Genomic DNA, 12,648 nt, shown 5'->3' with positions numbered 1-12,648 from the left:
CTGAGGACTTTTCTCATAAAAGACAAAGAGATAGGAAAAGAAAATGTCCAAAGTTTAAGAAAGGTGCTTTTGGCTGGGGATCCCCAGGCATGGAAACAAATTGGGACTCAGAGTCTCAGGAAATTTCTCCTACCTAGCCCAGCAGATCTATGGTTAGATTTTAAACCATGGGAGATCCAGATGGCCATATCCTGTAAATTCAGGCTCTTAAAAATTGGGAACAGATCACACAGGTCAACTTGCTGATAAAGGAACACCTATTATAACATTTGTGACAAGTCTTAATGCAGTCTCTGCCTGAATATCTCCTTTACATCAGCTACACCTTATCAATCTCCTTTCCTGAAGTGTGGTGCCCAGAACCAAACAAAAGATTCTGATGAGATCTGACCAGAACAGGGAACAAACAATAGTACTATTACTTCCCTCACTTTGGCTACTATAATAGTTAATAAGAACTAAGATTTACAGGGCATTTTAAGCTTTGCAAAGCATTTTACAAATATTATCTCATGAAAGAATACTAGACCAGGATTCAAAAGCACTGGATGCTAAATTCTCTTTTTGGAGAGATGAGGTGTTATGGAGGTGGAATATTGCATACAATAGCTGACAAGATTGTTGTAGGCTTTGATTTTACTTAATGATTGTTCTTGTTTACAAGGGAAGGCTCCTTTAGCTTCAATTGAGCTGGGAGCAGAGTAGCAGGGCTTTTCTAGAAATGACCATGATATAAAAAGAGAAAGTATCCAAAAAAATTCTTAAAAGAAAAAAAAAAAATATATATATATATATCATTTAATCCTCACAACAATCCTAGAAAGGAGATGTATTATTGCCTTCATTTGAAAGATGAGGAAACTGAGGCAGACAGTGGTTAAGTAACTTGCCAAGGACCATACAACTAAGTTTCTGAGACAAGTTTCTGATTCCAACCCAGAGCTCTAGCCATTACACTGTCTAGTTATTTATCGTTCCTTCTAAAAATAGCCCCAAATCACTAATTCTCTATCTATATTTTTATTTTTTTTTGTTTCCTTTGGTTTTGTAGTACAAGGTTCTTTTGAAAAAAACTACAGCCCTGTCTTAATGATATTGGAATAAAGAAAGATCTCTGATGTATTTACCAGCATGGGAAAACAAGGCAGAGCACATCTAATCTTTTATAGTCCTAGGAAGGGGTATGCTGATAAATATTTAACAACTAGCTCTCCAAAAGTGCACAACATATTTTTAAGTTTAATGAGCGTTATTTAAATTTTATCACTTTCTCAAATCTAGGGAATCAGCAAAACAACAAATCTAGCTCTGTCCTACAGCTTTTATAAATTTCTAAATATTTACACTGAAAATTTAACAATCAGTTCCTGCAGGCCAGGATGAGTTAGTTCTAGTATACCCTTGGTCCTAAGTAGTTAGGTGAGGCACAGACAGATTACTCCAGTTACCCAGGATCACATAGCTAGTATCAAAAGTGAGATATGGACTCAGGTCTTGCTGACTATATGCCCGGCACCCAACTACCACTCCACAAAACCACACCTGTTGCAGTTTATACTGTAATAGAAATGTAGAAATGTAAACTTTCAAGTTTGCAGAGCCTCATTCTAATCCCATGAGGCAATCAACACAAATCTTAATCTCATAGTACAAATTCAAAAACCAAGGCCCAGCCAAGTTTGGTTGGCTTGTACAAGTCAAAAGGCTAAATTGATGAAAGAATTGAACATGAACCCAGAATGCCTGACTTATCAAGTACCCTCTTCTTTTCACCTCCTATTCCTAAATGAAACCCAAAGGGAAAGGATTTCTTCATTCAAAATAGAGAGCCACCCCAGTGGCTAGAGATGCTAGTAGTAGCCAATGAGCTGGATGCAGAGCCAGGAGGGCAGAGAGGGGAAAAAGAAGGGGCTGGCAGAGGATGCTGGAGGACCTCAATGGAGGAGGACACTAACCCCCCATTCCATGTCCTCTTACTCTTCACCCCCCACCTCCCCCAGGGCTCGTCTCCCTCCAGGAGCCCCCCTCACACCTCCTCAGTGGGCGACATCTGCTCTGAGTCAGGCTTTGCTGTGTAGGCTTCATTACGCCGATCCTCAATCACTTTCTTCATAACCTTCAACTCACTGGGGTGGGGAGTAGCTCTTCGCTGCAGACTCTAATGTAAAAGTAACCACGATTGGAAAGTGGCCCCTGCTCTGGGCAGTGGGCTAAGGGGAGAAGAGTGAGGGAAGGGAGGAGGAGAGTGACTTTAACAATAAGTGGGTTCTGGAACCACAAAGCAGTGACAGTGGGGGAGGGGGGTGGGGAGGGTATGGATTTAGGGACTGGTGTGGCTCTGCAGGCCAGCTGCTTAACAGGGAAAGGCAGTGGGAACTTGTCCTCCAAATCATTCATGCTCCTACAACAGTCCGACCCAACTCACCCTCTTCTCTGCCCCAGGATCCTCGTCCTCCATACCCACGGGATCCTCCAAGAATTGAATGACGCTGACCCGGTTCACGTGACTGTGGCTGCCACTCCAGCTCTCGTCCAGGCTGCTTTGCAGCAAGGTGTCTGGGGGAGCAGAGAGGAAGCAGGGACTGGGCCAGGGGAAGACACAGAGGGAGGGGGACCAAGGCAGATAAGAACTGGACTAGGGAGGACAAACATGGGGATGGGGTGTGGCAGAGACCTGGGAGGGCAAGGGCGAGAGTAGGGTAAGGGGAAAAAAAAGGAGTGGGATTAGGGTGGTTTCTGGGAAAAGGAGGGGGAGGGAGGGAGGGAAGGAGGGAGGGAGGAACCCAGGGCTGGGGTTGGGGTGGGGAGAGCTGAATACGATCATGTCCTACCAAGGCTGGGAGAGGGCTGCTGGGGCAACAGATAGCAGGTGAGCACCTTCTCCCCCGTCTTCTGATCATCTTCTGTTTGGAATTTGAGCATCGGCTGAGCCTGGTTCTCTGCCAACCACAGGGCCTTCAGGTTGAGGTGGGTGAGGGCGAAGGGCAAACTCTGCAGTCTGGGGAAAATGAGGTCTACTGAGAGGGGCCTTGCTCCCCTGAGCCAAGGGCCCCTCCAGTAACACCTCACATGTTCACCATCAAACAAAAGGAAGAAGAGGTAGGACCGCAGAATGGGGAGGGGGAAGGCCACTTACCGGTTCCCTGCCACATCCAGCACATGTAGCTCAGTGGTACCAGCTAGTTCAGGGGGCAGAGAGGCCAGACGGTTGTCTCGAAGGGAAAGCACATTCAGACTGGTACACCCGCCAACCTCGGCAGGGAGTGTCCCTAACCGGTTTCGGTCCACATTCAGGTTAGTCAGTTTGGTAAGTTTCCCCAAAGACCGGGGAAGTGCCTGCCAGGAAACAACATGGGCCATGAATTCAGGGCTTCCAAGTAATCGGCAAAAGGCCAGTGACATATCTGCCTAACCCGTCAGGAAGATACCAGGGTCAGCCTTCTTCCATTGGAACTAGAATGAGATCTTGTCCCATGGGGGGCTTCTAGTGACCCAAGTGAGTGCACAGGGCAGGAGATTTGCAAAGGACTTCCAGAGACAACAAGAGAAGAAGAGGAAGAGCATGGAGAACATGAAAGGAATCAGAACTGGGACTACAGAGATAAAACAAATGTGGGCACCATTGAGGCCTTGGAGTCAGGGGTACAGGCTAAAGCACCACCAAGTACTAGGATGGAAGTGACAAGAACACAAATTAAGGTTTCCAAGGCAGGGATCAGGAGGTCTGAAGGCAAGAACTACCACTGAGCCAGTATAGAGTCTATGGGACCAAGAACAGGATGTACAGGGATGAGAGACCAGGACTACAGGAGGAATCTTAAAGTCTGTGGAAACAAGAGAGTATGTACAGAGGGTCCAGGCCCAGGCTCCATGGCCCATACCGTCAGCATGTTTTCAGTAAGAATGAGCTCTGATAGGTTCTCACACTCTCCGATGGCCTCAGTAACCTCACACAGCCTATTCTGATCCACCTTCAGAATGGAAAGCTGTTTCAATTGACCTGGGGACAGAAAAATACAGAATAAATGAAGTAAAGAGATATTTCCAACCGGAGCAGCTGGTGGCAGAATGAATAGAATGCTGGGCCTGGAGTTTAGAAAGACCATAATGCAAATTCAGCCTCAGATACTTAGTAGCTATGTGTCTCTTGGCAAATCATAAATGTTCTAATTTCTTCATCTGTAAAATGGGGATGATGATAATAATAATAACAATATCACTGTGCTCACAGGATTGTTGAGAGGATCAAATGAGGTATATAGTATACCTTTTATAAAAGGTATATAGTACAGTGCCTGGCAAAAAGAAGGTGTTATATAAATGCTTATTCCCCTTCTCTCTTCCCCTATCTAAGCCCATCTCTTTTCTCACCATCAAAAATTAATATCTTTCGAACACCTCACATACCAATGCCATCTGGGAGCCGCTCCAGCAAGTTCTGAGACAGTAATAGGTCAGTGAGCAGTGTCAACCCACTGACCTCAGCTGGCAACTGCTCTAGTTTGTTCTCAGACACATCCAGGCACACCAAACGCCGAAGGTTCCCCAACTCCTAGAAAAGGTGGAGAAATGGTGAAAGACAAACTAAAATCACATATTTAGAAGGACAATGGACACAAGAAAACTACAGACAGAGGAATGCTCAAAGAGATGAGCTCAAAAGAGAACTGGAAGTGAATACAGGAAGCCTGGGGCTAGAGAAGCCAAAAGGAAAAGTTGAGAGAAGATGAAGAGAGGGAAGCTAGGAAAAGATGAGAGGAAATAAAGGAAAGTTAAGAAGAGAAAGGAATGGAGGAGATAGAAAGGACTAGAACTAGGGGGAAATGAGAAAAAAATTGGAGAGTTTAGAATAAGAGAATTTTGAAAAAATGGGGGAGACTGAGAAAGAAGGGACAAGAAAACAGAGAAAACTGGTCGAGGATGAGGAAAAGTGAAGGCTCATAGAAAGACAGGGGTTGAGTGAAGGAAAGTAAAAAGTAAGCAAAACAATAGAGGGAGTTGGGGAGAAAATTCCTGATTTAACTCTTCCTTTTGCTTACCGGAGGCAGTGTAGACAACTGATTTCGGTCAAGCCATAGCTCTCGCAAATTAGGAAGGGCTCCAAGAGTGTCTGGCTGTAACAGAATAGGACAAATAAAGATCTGTCAGTAAAGACCAGGAATTCTCTTGCTTCTGCCCAAGAAGGTGCTTTTTCACCACCACCTCTAACCTTAAGGGCCCTAGGCCCTTGCCCTTACCAGCACTTCCAAGTCATTGCCACCTAGATCCAACTGTTCCAGTTTGACCAGGAAGGACAAGGACCTGCACGTAAGAGAGCAGAAGTGTGGGATAAGAATTTGGTGGAGGACAACTAAAGGGATATAGGACTGTAGAGGGAAGGAAAGAGCTGAATTGCATCCAAAAGAACTAAGGTTTTACAGCCTAGGAAGGCAGAGAATCTCTAGAAGCAGAAAAGAATACCCAGATGAGACCAGGGGTTCTGTTGAAACTCACGTGGGAAGGGATTTTAACAGGTTCTCCCGTAGTTCTAAAGTTACCAAGTTAGCCAAACTGGAAGAGAGAATGGAGTTAAGAGATAGAAGGTGGTTCCTACTTCAACCAAACTGCCATTCCCCTCTCCAAGAGATTCCCATCATCTAAATCCCCTACTCTCTGCCCAGGTCCTCCCATTCACTCACTTGCCCACATCTCCTGGCAGCACTTGCAGAGATACATCATTCAGGGCAAGATGAGCTAAGCTGCGTAACTGGGTGAAGCCATCGGGAAGCCTATAGAAGTTGGGAGAATCAAAAGGAAGAAAATACCTCCAGACAATCGTCCTCTTTAGAGGGAAAGATTGATCCTTAAATATACCACCACCAGATCAGAGAATATTTAGCTTCCCATTCTACCCCTCCCCCATAGAGATAGTACCCTCAGAAACCATAAAGAATCACAGCAGCCTTGCTTCTCCCTAGTCCTTTTACCTGGATAAGGGGTTCCCACTAAAGTCTGCAATCTCCAGGGCTTTGCAAAACTTGATGCTCTCAGGTATCTCAGGGATGTCTGCATGACAGAATATGTAAATAGCTAATGGTAGCTAACACTTATATAGCACCTACTATGTACTAGGTACTGTGTTAATAGCTTTACAATTACCACTTCATTTGACCTTCTCAACCAATCTCAGAAGTTAGAAGCTATTATTATAATCCCCATTTTACAGATGAGGAAACTGAGGCAAAGAGAGGTTAAATGATTTGTCCAGGGTCATACAGCTGCTAAGTATTTGAGGTGAGATTTGAACATATCATCCCTATCAGAAGAATGCTCAAGAAGGAAGGGGCTCCAGAGATCACATGTGACCCAGACACTATTGAATAGTCAAATATTTTTAAAAATGTGTGGTTCTAGATAGTCTTTTAGTGGAGTTGAGATATCCAAGGTGGCCATCTATAACACTTCAGCTCATAGCACTAGGTTCAGCTGTAAATTTGGAAGCTTTTTAGTATTGGTTTTCTTAATAAGCTTTGACCCTTTTTTTAACTCTGCAGAAGAAATACATCCTTCAGGAAGTCCTTTTGGAACTCTGTTGGGTATTCTTTTGTGTACTGTACAATTAGTAAGCTAGAGCCCAGATCAAGATTTTATTAATTCTCCCAACAACATAAACACAACATAGAAGCCTCTTTCCACCTCTACCTACCATTCTTAGTGATCTTCCCCATGCCCACCTATCCAGGGTAATCCCTCCTCTCTTCACTCTTAAACCCCTTTCCCAAGGTCTCTCACCATTTCGGGAAACATCAAGCTCCACCAGCTGCATGAAGTTGGCCACCTCAGGTGGCAGCCTCTGAATCTCATTGTCACTCAGGCCCAATTTTCTAAGATTCAGCAAGCGGAAGAAAGGCTAGGAAGTGAAGGAAAAGGGTATTGGGGGTCCTTATTAAGATTGAGAGACTAAATTAAAAGTCAAGGAAATACTCATCTTGAAGGTAGCCTCTCAGGCCCTCCCATTTCATAGCTACCCCTACAGAAGACATCCAACACACACACACTCACTCACACTCACTCTCTCTCTTAGAACCAATGCCCTGAAGAACCCTAAAATCCATCCCACCTTAAAGACAAATAAACCAATAAGCCTGCTCAATCTCCAGTTCTCCCTGTCAGTCTGTTATTTCTCCTCTAATAAACACAGTCTCATTCCCACAGGACTGAGACCACAAACCCCTAGAACACGGATGGGGAAGGTAGGAAGTTTTGTGGATTGCCAGCTCAAGGCCAGGGAGTTGGCTGTTTGTCCATTGTGATGTACAACATGCGGATTTCCGGCCATTTAACACCAAGACTTAGGAATCTCAAAGCTTTTTGGAATCTGCTTCTCCAACAGTATCCCCTCCCTTATAAGACAACAGCTTCCACCCACAATGCTGGTACACAATGGCCCAACAAAGGTATTAAGTAGGCAGAGGATAATTGGACCTCCAGCAATGTGGGCCAGGGGAGGTGAAAAGAACAGGGGTGCTAGGGAGGGGCTGTAAATAGACAACATAAGCATGGAGGGATGTCTGCGCACTATAAGTGGATCTATAAGAGTTCGGAAAAAGAAAAATATGAGAGCCAAGGCAAGGCAGTCAGGACCCTAGGTAATGACACCAAAGGAAGAAGGGAAGAAATAAAAGCAAAAAAAGCAGGAGGGACAGGGTAAACAGTTACAGGAATACAAGGAAAAAGACTGGTACTGCATTGGGGGAGGGGAAATAAGGAAGGAAAAACCCAGGCCAAACTCCCAAGGGCTCAGCCTCTATCCTGCCTGGACAGGCTGAGGCCTCTGTGCCCCAGGGACGGAAACCCAGGCAGCCCCAAGGAGGAGGGGTGGGACCGGGAGTAGACTTAGGGCTTCCCTAGATGTAAGCAAATTAAAAGCTTCTCTTAATCAGTCTGAACTGAAGATTTGCTTAGGACAATCACAGCCTTTGCCTGCTTGACTCCTGCTCAGGTTTCACATCTCAGTTCTCTCTCTCCCTCCCCTCCCAGAGATGGGCAGTGGCTGCCTGGTGACAGGTGCTGCCTGGTGCCTTTTCAGCAGCAGGTAGCCCGAGGAAAGGGGGGGGAGGAGGAGAGGAGAGGAGGAAGAGAAGGAGTTTAGGTGGAGCAGGAACCAGTTGGACTTGGCAGAGCTGGTTCAGTAGGGCCTCCTCTGACTCAAGCTTTCCCAACACCCTAGGACAAGGAGATGACCCTCCTGCCATGATGTCCTACAGACTCCTCAGAGATCCAAGAACAAGATCACATATTTTCTTCTAGCCTGAAGTTCAAGGAGTGACTCAACCTATAGACTCTTGGCTAAGTAAAAGTAGAGATGGTAGAAAGTACCCGCTGGTGTCCAGGGGCTTCTCTCCATATAAAAGGCGATGAACAAGTGACACAGGTGCCAGATAAGATGCCCAGACAACCAGAAGCAGGAGTCTCTCAGGACAAGTTTCCAATACAGTCCCTCCTTAGAACTCCCAATTAGTACCCATCCCTTAAATCCCCAGGGAGGGCTTACTGAGAATAGGAAGCTCCCTACTGAAGAAGAGAAACCACCAACTGCCAAGTCTCTTAGAATCCAAAAGCAGCCCAGTCCTGACGATAGCAGACAGAACCAGTGGAACCCCTCACGCCACCCAAGACACACAGTTCTCATGGGATCCAGAAAACCTTGGGCAGCCCCTCACCCCTGGGTTACCCTTTGTGAATGATGCCCAGGGGTCCGAGCCTGGGGTCCATGGTGAGGACACGCTTCCCAGTGTTTCCCAGCTAGCTATCCCCCGGCATCTGACGGGGGCCACCAGGGGCCAGGGCCCAGCTGGCTCGTGCGGCAGTGCCTCCTCACCTTAGGCAGCTCCCTCAGCTGGTTGGCATCCAGCAGCAGCTCCTCCAGGCTGCGGCTGTAGCGGTAGATCTCCTCAGGAACGGCCTGCAGCGAGCAGTGCCGCTTGTCCACCGACTCCACATGCCGGTTACACCGCCACAAGGGGATGCACTTCAGCATGGTGCCTCAGGAAGGCTTCCCTCCCCCAGGATGAAGAAGAGGGAAGAGGGCAGGGGGGGCTCCGGCAGGCAGGGGAAGGTCAAAGAGGCTTAGGCCAAGGGGCCGCTAGACGAGGATTACAGGAGCCAAAACCAAGCAAGTCTGGGCAGGAGGCATCAGGAGAGAGGCACAGAATAGGATCTGGGGGCAACAAGCAGGGGCCCCTGGCCTCTTATCGGGGAGCAGGAAGGTGAGGCCAGGCCAGGATCAGCAAGGTATGGCGAAGGCACTGCCTTGGGCACAGGTGCCCTGGGCAGCCTCTGAGGAGGGACTGGGAGGCAGGGGGCTTCGAGGAAGCTCGGGGCTGCATGCGGGAGGGCAGGTGGGGGCCAGGCCTGAGCCCACTGGGAGCTGGACCCTACCAGGTGAACACGGGGCCAGAGGAAGGGACTGGGGCTAAGAAACCCCTGGTGGGAGTTCAAAGGTGTGTTGAAAGCACCTGATAGGTGGGAGGGCAGGAAGAAATTGTGAGGGAATGATTTTTGAGAAGGATCCCCACAAAAATAAATCTTATGTCCCAAGAGGGCAGGTCTAGAAGTTCCTGGGAAGGCCTAGGTTTCCTACACAAGGTGGGGTGAGAAGAGTTCTCTAATAGATGCAACTCAAGTCTCTTAGAAAATTCTTCAAATAAAGGGAAAAAAAGATTTAAAAAGTGCTAAGATTTCTAGAATGAAAACCTCTTAAGGGTGATTTTAGGACAAGTTGTCCTTGTTAGAAATTCCCCAAGTTGAAGTATTGCGGGACGGGACCGTTAGATCTTCCAAAAAAAAAAAAAATCAATATTGGAAGAAGGGATTCTGGTGAGGAAAGGGGATCTTTAAAAAGATCCCTGGGAAGGAGCGTGTGAAAAGTGAAGAGGCGAGAAAGGGAAAGGACAGTTAAAAGGGATTTCCCAATTCTTTTGAGAAAGGAGTGGGGAGTATCTGAGGAGCCAAAGGGGTGGAGAACGGGTGAGTGGGGAGGGGGTGGAGTGTGTGCGAGAGAGACAGAAACAGAGACCTCAGCCTAGGACAAAGGGGCAGGTCTTTGAGGAGACAAGGGGAGCTGGCAGAGCGCCGGGGTTCTCTACTGGGGAGACCTCGGGGGAGGCTGGAAGGTATGTGGGGAGAGCCAGGGACTCTGAACCAGAGGAGAAGCTTCTGCGGACAGCTGGGGGAAGGGGCTCCCGAGAGGGGAGGGGCGGGGCGATGTCTCCGAGGGGGGCTCCCCGGGAAGGCGGGGCGGGACGGGGGCGTCTCCTCACCGGCCCTCTCGGCACAGCGCAGCGGGGCCCGGGAAATGGGTGGGGAGAGGCCTCGGGCGGGGGGGCGGGGGGCGCGGCCCCGGCTGGGCGCTCAGGCGCTGAGGTTCCGCTCCCACATCCCGGCTGCACTCGGCTTCCTCTTTACTCTCGATCCCACGGCGAAGCCTCGGCCTCGAATCGCGGTCTCTGTCTCGGCTCCGACTCCAGCCGTCCGTCCGTCCGTCCCTCCCTCCGTCCTCGCCGCCGCCACCGCCGCCGCCGGAACCGCCACCGGCCGCCCAACCGCCTGCTCGCCGCGCCGCCTGCCGGGAAGGCGAGTCCCTCCCCCGCCGCTTCAGTCCCAAACCCAGTGGAGGACTGCGGTTCCCAGAAGGCCCCGCGGCCTAACTACATTGTTGGCCCGTCCAAGGACCCATATTATATTCCCCCGCCCACTTTCGGTCTGTCAAGTCTTTCCCACTCCCTCTCCCTATGTTGCATGCAGGGAAACGTAGTCTAGATTTCCCAGCCAATCCAAGGGGAGCAACGGATAGAACGTCTAGCATTATGGGAATTATAGTTCCTGATGGACAGGGGGCGTGTTAAGGGAGGTTGCGATCGTGTTGTGGTAACTACCAGTCTCTCGTTCCTTATTTAGAGTGGGCAGACATACCAAGAAAAAGGACTTTTAAAAAGCTGTATTGAGAAAAAAATGCTCAAATTAGGAATGGGACATAGGGAAAGCATAAGTCCTTGTCTTTTGTTTCGATTTGAAAAAGAAATGGGGCGAAAAGGATAAGAAATGGTTAATGGTGAGTTTTGATGAGGTCAAGTCTTCAGATCCTAATTTTTATTCCAGGATACTGAGAAATGTGGTACCTGAAGTGTTTCGTACCATGGTGAATAGGAGGGCTGTCAAAGACTGGAGGACAAGGGTTGTAGTCCGCCCGCCTCCCACTCTCCACCCGCACCCCAGCTACCCCTTACAAAAAAGAAAAAAGGTCAACTATAGTTCTCTACAAAATTCTTTAAAATATTAATTTTTCGTGGGTTTATCAACAAATCATTTCAAATTAGCCTGATCTTTCTTTCGAAGTTACAGGATTCTGCTATAGCTATAGCTTCTGTATATTTTCATAGCATTTAGCTTACTCCGTAATGTGCACAAGAGAACCATAGATTAGATGGAATGATGGCCTCACTAAAGATCTGTGGAAGAGTTGAGGAGCTTCCTAAGTAATTGAACACCCTCACTAGACTCTCCTAAGTAGTTTAGGAAGTAATTTGTTCAAAGTCTCATTGGTTGTAACTGACCCAGATTTTGAGCCTAAGCTCTTTGATCCAAGGCTTTCCCTTGTATTATGCTTTGCAAATTAAAAAAAAAAAACATAAAAAGGTTAAGCTAATGCACTGGATGATAAGAATCCAAAATATATTTGATAGGCTAGTATGCTGGGTTTAATATTAAGAGGTAGTTCATTTGAGTATTAGGGTGTTAGGAAACTTCAAGTTCTAACTGAATCAATTGTCCTCTGGCACCAAAAGAATCCCAAACAATCTCAGACTGCACATAGATGGGGTCTCTAAAATAATCCCGTACTATATACCTTGGTCAGACCACATCTGGAAGTTTTCACTTGCAGGTGTATCTTAAAAAGCCAGTAGGCCAGTTAGGTGGCACATTGGACAGAGTGCCTGCACTGAAGTCAGGAGGACCTGAATTCAATGGCCTCAGATACTTACAAGTTGTAAGTGGCCCTGGGCAAATCACTTAACCCCAACTGCCTTAACAAGAAAAAAAAAAAAGCCATTGGGAAACTGGAGAATATCTAGAGGACAAGAAAAATTATGATAGATCTGGAGAATTGAATACTTGGCCAGGAGAAGGCTTTGGGGAGGGGAAGAGAATGGGTTCCTTCACAAGGAATTTTTAAGCAAAAGTTGAATTCATTTCTTGGGCTACAATGAGGAAGTCTTTGCAGAAGATCATACAATCCAACTTGTGCCTGAATAGGAATCTTTTCCCTTGGTATATGGTCACTAATGCATTTGAAGACTTCTAACAATAATTAATTATCATCGATTTTTCTTTCTTTGGCTACATTCCTGCTTAATTTCAATTCTATAATATATGTCATTTCATTAACATGTATATTCCCTTCACTAATGTCGATCTCACTCCATCCATGCACTCTTATAAATGCATCCCAGATGTGCTAAGTGGTGGAAATAAAAGGAATATAAACTGTCCCTTAGTCTTGTCCTTCATTCTTGATCAATGACCAGCCCACCTTTTTCTTTACTTGGCATGCATTTCTTTGATGGCCTTTGCTTTTTATCTGGAAAAATGGAGGTAGAAAGGGTGACA

General features: G+C 47.0%; 1 protein-coding gene and 1 long non-coding RNA gene across 13 annotated transcripts in view; one reads left to right on the top strand and one right to left on the bottom strand.

Moving 5' to 3' along the window:
* SCRIB (scribble planar cell polarity protein) overlaps positions 1-10,745 on the bottom strand; it is a 63,863-nt gene extending 53,118 nt beyond the window's left edge. For 6 of the 12 annotated variants that reach the window (XM_051971377.1, XM_051971387.1, XM_051971388.1 and 3 more), the window contains exons 1-13: positions 8,861-10,741; positions 6,772-6,889; positions 5,967-6,045; positions 5,679-5,768; positions 5,494-5,550; positions 5,238-5,301; positions 5,040-5,114; positions 4,408-4,552; positions 3,882-4,000; positions 3,137-3,336; positions 2,832-2,998; positions 2,426-2,556; positions 2,033-2,158 (exon numbers count right to left, since the gene is read on the bottom strand). In XM_051971377.1, the coding sequence (XP_051827337.1) occupies positions 2,033-2,158; positions 2,426-2,556; positions 2,832-2,998; positions 3,137-3,336; positions 3,882-4,000; positions 4,408-4,552; positions 5,040-5,114; positions 5,238-5,301; positions 5,494-5,550; positions 5,679-5,768; positions 5,967-6,045; positions 6,772-6,889; positions 8,861-9,019 (1,530 nt within the window). In that variant the 5' untranslated portion in view covers positions 9,020-10,741. Of the gene's footprint in view, positions 1-2,032; positions 2,159-2,425; positions 2,557-2,831; positions 2,999-3,136; positions 3,337-3,881; positions 4,001-4,407; positions 4,553-5,039; positions 5,115-5,237; positions 5,302-5,493; positions 5,551-5,678; positions 5,769-5,966; positions 6,046-6,771; positions 6,890-8,860 lie in introns of all 12 variants that reach the window. The other 6 variants (XM_051971380.1, XM_051971384.1, XM_051971385.1 and 3 more) reach the window with 3 other exon arrangements.
* LOC127544639 (uncharacterized) lies at positions 7,367-8,357 on the top strand. The gene is made up of 2 exons (XR_007949491.1): positions 7,367-7,436; positions 8,210-8,357. It is a non-coding gene; the product is annotated as an uncharacterized LOC127544639 (long non-coding RNA).
* Positions 10,746-12,648: the final 1,903 nt, after the last annotated feature.

This window comes from Antechinus flavipes, chromosome 1 (assembly GCF_016432865.1).
Source record: "Antechinus flavipes isolate AdamAnt ecotype Samford, QLD, Australia chromosome 1, AdamAnt_v2, whole genome shotgun sequence".
Lineage (NCBI taxonomy): Eukaryota > Metazoa > Chordata > Mammalia > Dasyuromorphia > Dasyuridae > Antechinus > Antechinus flavipes.
The sequence above is the reverse complement of the archived record's forward strand: the minus strand, read 5'-3'. Positions and strand labels throughout refer to the sequence as shown.